This window comes from Ananas comosus, linkage group 2 (genome assembly GCF_001540865.1).
Source record: "Ananas comosus cultivar F153 linkage group 2, ASM154086v1, whole genome shotgun sequence".
Taxonomy (NCBI): domain Eukaryota; kingdom Viridiplantae; phylum Streptophyta; class Magnoliopsida; order Poales; family Bromeliaceae; genus Ananas; species Ananas comosus.
In genome coordinates, this window is record NC_033622.1 from 4,539,684 (window position 1) to 4,553,050 (window position 13,367).

At 48.0% G+C, this 13,367-nt stretch overlaps 1 protein-coding gene across 1 annotated transcript; it reads right to left on the reverse strand.

Moving 5' to 3' along the window:
* On the reverse strand, positions 1,421–2,757 carry LOC109723851. Its single transcript, XM_020252342.1, has 4 exons — positions 2,529–2,757; positions 1,878–2,357; positions 1,601–1,829; positions 1,421–1,487 (listed from the first exon to the last, which is right to left on the reverse strand). Exons 1-4 carry the CDS (start codon positions 2,755–2,757, stop codon positions 1,421–1,423), a joined length of 1,005 nt encoding a protein of 334 aa, XP_020107931.1.

A 13,367-nucleotide genomic window follows, 5' to 3' on the forward strand; every position in this document is an offset into this window, starting at 1 on the left:
ATCCAGCCCTAGGGGTTTTTGCTGGGTAACATCGAAAGCGAGGTTCTTCGCCGTCTTCCTACTCAGCGCATCCGCGACCACATTAGCTTTCCCGGGGTGGTATAGGATATCAACATCATAATCTTTCAATAGCTCCAACCACCGCCGCTGACGCATATTGAGCTCTTTCTGTGTAAACAGATACTTCAAGCTCTTATGGTCGGTGTAGATCTCGCAATGAGCACCATATAAATAATGTCTCCAAAGCTTCAAGGCAAAGATCACCGCCGCCAACTCTAGATCATGAATGGGGTAATTCTTTTCATAGCCTTTCAACTGACGGGATGCATAAGCAATAACCTTCCCGCCCTGCATCAGCACACACCCCAAGCCCAAATAAGAAGCATCACTGTAGACGACATAGTCCTGTCCTTGCACCGGTAAAGCGAGTACCGGAGTCGAAGTTAACCTTTGCTTCAACTCTTTAAAGCTCCGGTCACACTCGTCGCTCCAAACAAACTTGATGCCTTTTTGGGTCAAACGGGTAAGTGGAGTCACAATCTTCGAGAACCCCTCCACAAACCGTCGATAATAACCGGCTAGGCCCACAAAACTACGGACCTCGGTAACATTCGTCGGGCGCGGCCAACTCTCAATAGCCTCAACTTTTCTCGGGTCAACAGAAACTCCACCCTCGGAAATAACATGCCCGAGAAACGCGACCTCTCGAAGCCAAAAGTCGCATTTCTTTAGTTTTGCGTACAACTTCTTCTCCCGAATGATTTGAAGTACCGTGCGCAAATGCTCCGCGTGCTCCTCGTCGCTACGCGAATGTACCAAAATGTCGTCTATGAAGACTACGACAAATCGGCCCAAGCACTCCTGGAACACTCGGTTCATCAAGCTCATGAACGCTGCCGGAGCATTTGTGAGCCCAAACGGCATCACCGTGAACTCGTAGTGTCCATAACGCGTGCGAAACGCCGTCTTCTGAACATCTTCCGGCTTAATCTTCAACTGGTGATAGCCGGACTGAAGGTCGATCTTAGAATACACTCGCGACCCCTGTAACTAGTCGAACAAGTCATCAATACGGGGTAGCGGGTACTTGTTCTTCACCGTGACCTTATTCAACTCGCGGTAATACACGCAGAGTCGAAAAGATCCATCTTTCTTGCGCACAAATAATACCGGGGCACCCCACGGTGAAACGCTCGGCCTAATGAATTCCTTGTCGAGAAGATCCTGCAATTGGTCTCTCAACTCCCTTAACTCGGCCGGCGCCATGCGATACGGGGCCTTGGAAATCGGCGCGGTGCCGGGAACCAAGTCAATCATGAACTCGATCTCCCGGTCCGGCGGCATACCCGGTAACTCCGCGGGAAACAAATCGGGGAACTCCCGCACAACCACCAACTCCTCGAGGATTGGAACCGCTCGGTCAATCTCCACAACGGTAGCCAAATAAGCCATGCAACCGCTGTTCACCAGCTTCCTCGCTCTTGTCGCTGATACCATCGCGGCAAAACACGAGCTCTTGCAAGCATGATAGGTAAACTCTTCCTGTCCCGATTCTTGAAATGTAATAACTCGAGTCGGGCAATCGATCGATACGTAATACCTCGAGAGCCAATCCATGCCCAATATGACATCAAACTCTTTCAGCTTCTTGAGCACCAACAAGTCGATCGGCATAACCCAGTCATTCACTTGCACTGGACATGCCAAGCATCGCTTCCTAACCAAAAAGGATCGCCCGGGGCCCTCAACATGCCAAACGTGCTCCCCAAGACGATACTCAATATCATGCGCTCGTGCAAATGATCGACTAATGAATGAGTGTGAAGCGCCTGTATCAAATAGAGCTCTAGCTCGAACATCTTTAATCAAAATTATACCTGCCACCACATTGCGCTCGCCGGCATCAGAAGGCTCCTCAACGTGCACTGGAGCGGCATACATCCTCCCGCTCGGTGCAGATCGTGCAGGCTCTGGTTGGCGTGGCATCGCCGCTCGCCCAGTAGATGCTACCGGAGGGGGCAGAGCATAGCGAGCTGGAACTGCCGGGGCCGATGCAGTCGACATAGCGGGCAAAGTTCCTCCCTGAGGACAGTCGCGAATCTGATGTCCCGCTTGCCCGCACTTGAAGCACCTCCCTCGGCGCTGCTCACAAACACCCGGCCGGTGGTCACCGCCGCAGAAAACGCACCGCTCAGCACCTCGACCCTTGGGTTGTGAGCGTGGATACTTCGGGGGCCTCCTGGAGCTAGACTGACCACCCGATCCACCGCCCTGTCTTTTCTTGCCTTTTTCCTTGTCGAGCGCCTCACGGTCCTCACGCTCACAAGCGTTCCCGTGCTCGACCCATAGCGCGCGATCTAGTGCTCCCGCCAATGTGTGGAACTTGAAGGCATGCACCAACTTGAACACTCCGGGCCGAAGCCCTCGAACAAAACAATCCGCCCGGTCCTGCTCGGTCGTCGCCACGTCCGGGACGCAGCTCAGGAGATGGGTGAACTCCCGCTCGTACTCCCGAACCGTGCGATTGCCTTGCTTGAGCTTGCGAAAGTCTTCCCGCATCCTTCTCTTGTCGCTGTCGGGGAAGTACTCGGCGAACATCAGCTTGCGGAACTCCGCCCAATCAATCGGGGGAAGCTCCGGGGATCGGTCCTGCTTGACTCTCCTCCACCAAGTCCTGGCCCGCTTCTCGAAGCAATGCGCGGCCAAGTTCACCTTGTCCTTCTCCAAGGTGAAGATGTCCTCAAATAGAGTCTCCATAGCCGTCAGCCAAGACTCCACCGCAGCTGGATCCACCACCTCTCCGTCGAAAGTAGGCGGGCGAAACTTCGTGAACCTCGTGAGCGCCACATAGCCACGCTCACGCTCCGCCTCCTCAGCCACTACCGCGGGGGTAGGAGAACTCGAACTAGCCGGAGGAATATCCACCGGTGGGGGTTGCGCCGCCACCGGAACCGAAACGCCACCCACACCCTCGGCCGCATCAGGGGCGCGTGCCGAAGGCGCAGGCGGACCGCGGCCTGGATCCGCTGCCGCAGCCGCCGCTGCAGCCTGCTGCTCCAGCAGCTCCTGAATCCTATCGAACCGTCCTGTGAGCGTCGCAACTTGCGCTCGCAACTCCTGCACCTCAGTAGGCCCAGCTGGCACTGGCGCCACTGGAGGCACGGCTGGCCCGGGCACCTCTCGAGGTGGTGCCGGAGCGGTCCTACGCACGTAGCGTCTCTTTGGTGCCATAGCTCCTGAAACGCAAACAGTTGGTTAATTACTTAACTCAACAACATCGTCGTAAACACGAAACATAACGGTTAAAGAACATCAATCAGGCGGTAAGCTTGCAAGTGTCTTAATTCTCGACTTTCGGCATCGTGTTGTCGGCCGCCAACACAATCACCTTAAGCCAAAAATTAATACAACTTGAATCATCTCTAGCCATAACTAGAGTAACAACACCAACTCCAAACCCAATCAATTAGCTTCCGCCGCGTCATAGGTTCACGTCGCACTCACGCACCTATAACCTTAGGGTTAACCAACCTAGAGTCTCCTAGGTCATCCTAGACTCTCTCTTTTGCTTGCTCTTAACTCGCTCTGATACCACTTAACTGTCACGCCCCAACCGCGCGGCCCGAAAACGGTACCAATTTGGTCCGGTTCGAGGGCGGCGGCGCGACCGCCGAACGGACGGAGTTTCCCCTGTCCGCCCAAGGCTAAGCAACAGATTGTGTACAACAAGTCCCCAGGAATACAACTTGAATACATACACAATCAAACAACGATAAACGAGAGCACAAACAGTGCTACAACCAACTAGAGCAAGCGATACAAGTAAAACCATACAAGTATACAAAAGAGAGAAACTTAGCTAATTGAGACATCATTGAAACGTTTAAACCTCTTTTAACATCATTTAAACTTTAAACTTTGATACAACTTGCATTCTTTATCCAAAATGAATATACATCATAAGCTCTCCAAAACCTCACCCTATACAACATCTACTCTCAAAATGTATAACCAAAAGTACAGGGTAGAGCTAATGCAAGTAGGGAAGGTAAAGCTATCAACCAACTGCTAGGGCGCTATGCCCTTGCCGCGATCCATCGACGAAGGCCCGCTGTCCTGTGTACCTGTACCCCCAAAGCCACACGGGGGTGAGAACTACGAATAGTTCCCAGTGGGTTCGGCCGCCGACTCCGCCGATCTACCCACTAGGTCTCAAGTAGGCATAGAGAGATATATATGCAATATATATATAAAACTAAGCTGAACGGAAAGCGGGTATGTAAACAACTATATCAAGCTATGCCTCAATCTGGAATCATGAATGCATGAACAATAAACAAAGCTGGGTAAGTAAGCAACTATCAACATCTACAACAGCTATCATAGTAACTATAAAACATGCTACTAGGTAAGCAAGTAAGCTGATATGAACAATGAATAGCTACTATGAACATCAATCATGGGTAAGACTCAATGGGTAACCCAATCTCCAAGTGAACACAAGGTTCACAAGCAAGGCTCACATATCAATCTCCTAGGGATGTCGAGCTGGACTATCCCCGAGTACGCCTGCGGATAACAAGCGGCTATCCGAGCAGCAAGCAGGGCTGCCTCTCTAGTGACCAAACTCCGGAGCGCACAACTTGAGGGGAGCGACCCCACCAAGCGCAGACAGGCAATGTGAGCAAGATCATCTCACGAGCAACAGCAACAACCCCTTTGAGGGTAATATCATCATGGAATCAAGGTATACTTGTACCCAATCTCATAGTGTCTCAACTACACTAATGTGATCATCTCAAGGAAACATCATCAATGTCAATCATCATAGTTTTTCTAACTAGATGCCACTTGTCATAGTTTTCTAAACTAGATGCCACTCATCAATTTTGACTCATTATTAACACTAGTTTCATCATACTAGTTCTTTAGCAACATAAACATTAATCATCTCATATAGGGTCTAGATTCTCAACATGTAGTTTTCATCAACAATCATCATGCATACTAGATCATAACCAACCAAGCAAAACATATTTATTGAATTACTAGCATGCAAGTATAAGCAACAATAATCATTTCCTAACCCTATATGGATATAACAAGATGCAATTAGATCAACATTAAACTTGGACATAGAAGGTTGCCCGATGACTTCGGTATGGCACTCCCCCACCTTGGGTGATGCCGAAAACACTCCGAGACGCGTTCTCGTGCTAGTCTTGTCGCCGCTTAATTTTCGTTGGGTTAACTTTAACCCTTTAGCGCATCAAATGGCGATATCTTCGTGCCCACTCGTCGGATCGACGAACCGTCTTCGCCTACGCGTTTATAAGCATAAGAATTAGGTTTCTAACCCCTCAAAAGAGATCAAACCCTAATATTAGCAAAATCCCCAAATCTAACCCTAGGTTTAGCAACAATAGAGAAATCATGGTTTCAAGCTCCAAATTTGGGATTGAACCTTCTCTTAAGCTTCAATGGTTTCCATTTGAACCATTCTTAAGCAACAAAACCCTTTTTAAAACCTAGGTTTAGCAATAATGAGGAAAACCATGGGTGCTAGCCTCAATGTGAGCTAGATCCGTCATCTCTAAGCTCATTAGGTTCCATTTGAACCAATAAAAGCAACAAAAACCACCCAAACCCTAGAAATCCAAAACTAGGGTTAGAGCTTACCTCTAGGGTTTGCTCCAAAATAGGCTTTAGCTTGATGGAGTGGAGGGAGAAGAGCTTCTTGATCTTCTCCTTGATCTTCTCCTTCCTTTCTCTCCTTCTCTTCTTCTTCTTTCTTCCTCTTTTCTTCTTCTCCTTCTTTTCTCCTTCAACCGGTTAGAGAGAGAGAGGGAGCTAGAGAGAGAGAGGGGCTGTGGGAGTGAGAGAGGAGAGAGCTGAGGGTGAGAGGGTTAAGTCCTCTATTGTAACAATATGCTAAAAAGCCCTCCATTTATCAGATTTTGCAACTTAACCCGCTGCCTGCGCGCCCTTGTACCGGTACACGGGATCTTGTACCGGTACAAGGCCTTATACCGAGCGCAAACCGAGCCTCGGGTTAATCTGTTTCGCAGAGCTTGTACCGGTACAAGCCAGCCTTGTACCGGTACAGCGCCTGAAGCCTTCGAACCCGAGAGCTGCGCAGTCCGGCTGCGATGGTTGTACCGGTACAGCCATCACCCTTGTACCGGTACAACAGCTCCAGAATGCTGTTTTTGACTTCGATTCGGCTCCGCTTCGCGCCGATCGATGTCCAAATCATTCCAACACCTTTAGAACTCATTTTTGCTCGTCCAAATTTGTTGGAATACCGAATGGAACTTGTCCAAATCGTTTAATCGCCCACTTTGGCCCATTTGGCCAAAGTTAGCCAATATCGTCGAATTTCGATATCTTACAGTTAGCATGGTAGCAAACCTTTATTATGTGATGCATGCATTCATATTCATGATTATGGGCATAGCAGCGTAGTTTTCCTACTATTGCATTTACAGCTTTCAGATACATATCTATCTATCTATCTGTTGTTACTTGTGCCCACTTGGACCTAGAGGGAAGATCGGCAGAGTCGGCGACTGAGCCCACTGAGAACTATGGAAGATAGTTCTCACCCCCACTCTATTTCCAGTGGTAGGTGCAGGGTTGCCGAGAGAGGACCGCGGCAAGGGCATCGCGCCCGATCAGTGAGACCGTGGTAGTATAGTAGCTTTCCTTTTTGCATTAGCCCACCTATGTATTGAGAGAGAGATTCATTGTAGGTGAGGATTTGGAGAGCTATGTATTTTGGATGACAAATGTATTCATTTAAAGAAAATGATGTAATGAGAAGGTTGGAACTAATGTAATAGTTAGTAAAGTATTCTCTTTATTTCACTTGTTTTATCTTGTGGATCGCTTGCTCTTTGTATTGTTGGCACTATTTGTGCCCTTGTGAATGTGTATGCTTGGAATTTAATTTCCTGGGTAAATTCTTGTACACAATCCTGTTGTTGAGCCTTGGGCGGACCGGGGAGGTGCTGTCCGTTCGGCGGCCCGCCGCCGCGGCCGAACCGTGCCAAATTGGTAGTGATTTCGAGGCGAGGCGTGACAGCCCTTGTGGTATAAGAGCAATAAGAGCAAGTAAAGAGAGAGTCTAGGACGACCTAGGAGACCCTAGGTTGGTAAGCCCTAAGGTTATAGGTGCGTGAGCGGAACGTGAACCTATAGCGATGGCGGAAGTTGATTCGATTGGGTCGAAAGTGGTAATATGTCTCTAGTTGTGATTAGAGACGGATTCAAGTTGTATGAGTTCTTGTCTTGAGGTGGTTGTGTCGGCGGCCGACGACATGATACCAAGAGTCTAGAACGAGTACACTTGTGTGCTTCCGCCCGATTTTACGGTTGAGTCGTCATGTGTCATAATTGCGGCGAGGTAATTTATCACGGCCCGCCCCGAGGCCGCTACCGATTTGGCACGGTTCGGGCGTGGCGGGCGGACCGCCGAACGGACAGCACCTCCCCTGTCCGCCCAAGGCTCAAACAAGATTGTGTACAACAAGTTCCCAGGAAATCAACTTGATTACATACACAATCATGCAACAACAGCGACGAGAGCACAACCAGTGCTAAACAATCAAGAGCAAGCATCACAAGTAATAAACAAGTGAACAAAAGAGAGATACTAAGCTATTACATCCATTCAACTCTAATACCTTTGATTCCAACTTAGCTTTACATTCATCCAAAGCATAAACTTAAGTTTACATTTATCCAAAATAGCCTCACACCTAGACATCATCTACTCTCAAGTATATAGGGTGACAACTAATGCAATAGGAAAGCATCTACCAACTAGCACTAGGGCGCTAAGCCCTTGCCGCGATCATCTGCCGATCCGCTCTCATGTGTATCTGTACCCCAAAACCACACGGGGTGAGAACTATATAAATATAGTTCCCAGTGGGTTCGGCCGCCGACTCCGCCGATCTTCCCACTAGGTCCAAGCTGGCACAGATAGATAGATAGAAAGATAGATAGAAATAACTGCCACTATATCTACTATGCCATCAAATGCAAAGGATGCATGGAACGTCATCTAGCAATAAGCTACTATCATGCTAGTATGTTTCAACAGTGTAATGAATACAACTACAATATAGTTATGCAATCTACTATGTCTAATCATGGTATGAATGCAATCCACTTATGCAATTCATGTTACTACCCAATCAACTAGGCCAACTTGCCTAAGATCTCAAATTCAGGAGGTGAAGAGCTACCCCACTCTTTTCCCACCTAACTCATAACTCAAAGGTCCTAGACAAAGAGCTACCTCGCTCCTTGCCCGACTCATATCTCGAAGGTCCGACCCAATCTCGAAAGTCCTAGGCAAAGAGCTACCCCGCTCCTCACCCGACTCACCTCTCGACGGTCCGACTCAATCTCGAATAGGTACAAGGCTGTTCCACTCAAATCTCATAGTAAAGGCCAACCATCACACTACTACATGCTCAATAGTTTACCCAATCGCTCGGCTAGCCTAGAGGCTCACTCTCAACCTCACGTCTATGCTATAGGTGCCACACCTACTCTCAGTCACACTGGTGAGGATCCGCTCACTCACCTAATACCGTCTACGGGACCCAATAAGGCTATCCCTCCAGCTAATCTCAATGGGGAGGATCCGCTCACTTGCCCAACTCTCGACATAGGTACCACAACTCAATCTCAATCTAGTGGATGAGGAACCGCTCACTCAAGGTGAGAACTACTCACTCAACCAACTCTCAATCTCCTGGGTGAGGAACCGCTCACACAAGGTGAGAACTACTCACTCAACCCAGACCGTCTGCGGGGCCCAAAAAGGCTAACCCCTCGGGACCCAAAAGGCTATCCCTATCGTGTGACAACTCCGGAGTGCACTGCTTGTGTGGAGCGACCACACCAAGCTTCGAACAGACATAGAGTATGATCAAATCCCCGTCACTGAGGATACCCTACCATCTAGGGTTAACAACACAACTCTTTAGGTTCTCTACCAAACCGTAACTAGGGAAATCCACCCATGCAATGTATCATAACTAGGGAAACTCACTAATCCCTATACTCAAATATCATAAGTGTCAACTACACTAGATTCTCATGCAATATGCCATTTCATGCAACATGCCACAAACTAGGGAAATGCACCTATTCCCTATGTTCAATGCTATAAGTGTCAACTACACTAAGTTCTCATGCAATATCATAACTAGGTTCCAATGCCACTCGTTATTGTTATGATCATTGTTTAGATGCCACTCGTTCTCAATACTCTAATTGTACACGACGACTAGGTGTTCTTTCAACTAGAGTCTATCCACATTAATCTTGTCATTATAGGGTTTCACTACACTATGTCCCAATCACATGCATATTAGGTACAAGTATTCAGCCAACAACACTATATTACACTAACATGCAAGAATATGTAATAACACTAATCAAGCACCCTATAATGCATCATGCTCAATATGCATAATTGATCAACATAGAGATACTTGGACATAAGGAGAAGCCCGATTGCTTCGGGATGACACCCCCCACCTTTTATCGCGTTCCGATTGCTCGTCGTCACTCGCAATCGGCCTCCCGCGGCGCACGCCGCTCGGCTTGACCCAATGCGCGCGCGACCACCGAACGATCTCCGATCCACGATCTGGTAATTATAGGTCTTCGGTTTCTTGCTACGACCCTCAAAATCCAACCCCGCGATTTATGGACGCCGCCTCGGCCCTCAAGGTGGAAACGAATGCCGGAAGGTCCGTTTCTTCAATATCTCCGCGTAGACTCGACGAATGCTCAAACTGAGTGCACGGATGCGTTCGGGGACCTAGCAATTAGGTTTACAGAGGGTCAATAGAGATCAAACCCATCTATTTCTCAAAATCCCATTTTGAGCCCTAGATTTGCTACTATGCAAAAATCCACCAAATTGATTCATAAATCAAGCACTTTTCATCTAATTAGCATGCTAGGATTCATCTAAATCCAATTCTAGAGCAAAAGACCTAAGCTATTTAGAGATGCCATTAAAGGGTTTTGAAGCTTACCTCTCCAAGCTTGCTACTAGCCAAGGAAGGAGAAGAAGAAGAAGAAATTCCTTCTCTTGATCTTGATCTCCACCAAAATCCTCTCCTCCGTCACCTTCTATAGAGAGAAGAAGAGCACTTAGAGAGAGAGAGGAAGAGCTTTTGGTTGCAAATGTGAGGGAGAAGGAGAGGAAATGAGCCCCCAACTCTCTCTATACACTTTGCACATTTGCACAAAGGTCTCTCAACAATATGAGTTGTGCACAGCCCAAACTGGGCCATTTTCGGGTGCTGGGACCGGTCTCTGGACTTGAGGGACCGGTCCCCGAATGTCCAGAAAAACAGCATTCCAGACATAGCCAAATTTTCAGCTTTTTCAGCTTTCGGGGTCCGTTTTCGCTCCGTTTTCGCCCGTTTGACCTCCGATTCGTTTCAAATCGAACCGAGACTCTCCAAACATGTTTTCGAGCATGTTTTCATCATATTTTCATCCACGCTAATGCCGGATTTAGCTCATGGCCCAACATAGCCTTTCGGGTTCCGTTTCCGCGCCTATGAGCACCGAATCGCCCGAATGCTCCCGAACTTCACCGAACTTCACCGGAACCTTTTCAATGGCTCTCCAACCAAATGTACACCGTAACTTCATGATTTTAGAAGTCTGGTACCTTACATAATTGGTTAAGATGACTGACTTAGTGATTGCGTTTCAGGGACTAATGTCTCCAAGACGCTACACGCGTAGGACTGCCCCAGCACCGACTCCTGAGGTGCCTGAGCAGGAGGAACCGAGCGTGATCGATCGGTTGCAAGTGCAGGTGACCGCGCTGACCAATGTTGTCATGCCCTGGGACCGATACCAAATTGGGCCGGCCCGAGCACGTCAAACAGACGCCGAACGAACAGAGTTTTCCCTATCCCCCCAAGGCTCATCACATGTACAATTTTCTCAATAGAGAACAGCACTAGCGGAAACATACACAAACGGCTTACACGAGAGTAAGCAATAGCCATGAGTGAAAGAAAAAGGAAACTAAACATTCGCTTGTACTATGATTCATTTTTGATCATATACATTGCATGCATCTAGTTCATTTTCGAATTCCTTACATTTCATTTCATCATTTCTTTACATCACGTTAGTTCTTTGCATCACACTAACTCTAGTGTCTCTTTACTTTATATTTTCAAATGCTACTCGATCTATGTCGTAGTGTCACTCTGTTCTTTTGCTCACTTTAGGTGCTCACTTTTCTTTCATGCATACACATAGGGTTTTCGACGTTTATATAGTTCTCATTCATCATATTATGCAAGTTGTACTCACAATCATGCAACATTACATTTTCATCATTATTTTACCCTAAAATGCATGCAACAATATATATACATGCTCAAATGAATGACACATTAGGCATAGAGAGAAGTTCAATGAGTTTGAGAAGTACCACCCACCTCGTAGGTCTATTTAGGTGCTCCGACGATTTTCTTGAGATTTATAGGCTCCTCGTTTTTCACCTGCGGCAAAACGAAGCCAACTTAGGCCATTTTGCCCATATCTTTCTATATACTTTTCGTAACGTTAATCCGAGCGCACCAATGCGTCGGAAATACCCCCAATTAGATTTCTAGAAGGTCAATTGCACTTAGAAATCCCCATGAGCAAAAGCTCTAATTTGGTGCCCTAGCTCCAATACATATATCAAACCTAGGGTTTGATCTCATTGGGAAGCAAAAGTAGCTTCAATATACTCTAAAGAGTTCATCTAAACCATTCCTAGCTCATTCCAAACCCTAGTTTGGATTTCACCATTAGAGGTGGCCAAAGCTCACCTCAAGCTAAACCATGGCTTTGATCTCTAAAGAAGCAAAAAGAAGCTTCAAAGACTCTAAACAATCCATTAAAGCCATTTCTAGGTCATTTGGCTCTCACAATAGGGTTTTAGCATGATTAGGGTTGAAGCTTACCTCAAAGCTTTCCCTAACTTGCACTAGAGAGGAAGAAGATGAAGTTGCTTCACCTCTTGATCTTCTTCTTCACCTTCTTTTCCTTCTTTTCCTTCCTCTCTTACTTTCTTTCTTCTTCTCCTTTGCCTTCTAGAGAGAGAGAGGGAGAGAAGAGAGTGTGTGAGAGGGTGAGAATGAGAGAAAATCTCATTAGCCCTCATAACATAGCTATTGGGTTGCATAATTGCAAATAAACCCCTCAACTTTCACTTTAATACACTGCCCGAACTGAGCAGTTCGCGCGGGCGGGGACCGGTCTCTCCTTCAAGGACCGGTTCTCGAAGGCTCTCCCCGCGCAGCCAGAGTTGCTGCGCGCAGGGCAACCGGTCTCTCCTTGGGGGACCAGTCTCTCGGGGACCGGTCTCTCGGGTAGGGACCGGTTCCCGAGAGCTAGTTTTTCAGGACTTAGCCGATTTTTCGGCTGTCTCAATTCACACGCTTTCGGGGACCAGTCTCTCCCACCAGGGACCGGTCCTCGAGAGCTCAAAACTGCAGAATGCAGATTTGATTCTATAGCTCTCGAAAACCTCCCGTAACTCACTTTTAATCATTTTAACACCTTCGGACTTTCCGAAGTGTACCGTCCTCGCACGTTGGTCAATTTGACTAAAGTTCGACATTTTTATTTTTCGAATTTTCGGTATATTACAAATGTGGTGTAGCGCCAGGAGACCAGATTCGAGCAGCTCCAGGATCTATTGGAGCGGCAGATCGCGGCGGCGGCTGCGACGATAAATGAAGGCGGTGGTCTGCCCGCACCCTCGACTCACATACCTAGAGCGGCAGAGGGTGAGGGCATAGCGGCGGTTCCGGTGACGGCGCGCCCACCGTCAGCGATCGCACCACAGGCGGCATCGGGATCGGCTACACCCGATGTATCGGCCGAAGACGTGGAGGGAGAGCGCGCATTGGCGGCTCTTATCAAGTTCAACAAGTTCCATCCGCCAACCTTTGAGGGCGAGAAGGTGGAACCAGAGGTGGTCGAGTCTTGGATCAACTCGATGGAAACCCTCTTCGATGACTTGCGTACCTTGGAGAGGAACAAGGTGTATCTCGCCACCCATTGCTTGGAAAAGGCGGCGAAAGTTTGGTGGAAGCATGTTAGACGGGATCGGCTTCCCGGTCTTCCGCTGATGCTGTGGGAAGAATTCAAGCGGGAGATGTTCGCCAACTATTTTTCCGACACACTGAAGCGGAAGCTCAAGGAGAAATTCCGCAAGCTCGAGCAAGGGGACCGCTCGGTGGCGCAGTATGAACAAGAATTCTCCTATATTATCGACTGCGTCCCGGATGTTGTAAAAGATGACCGGGACCGGG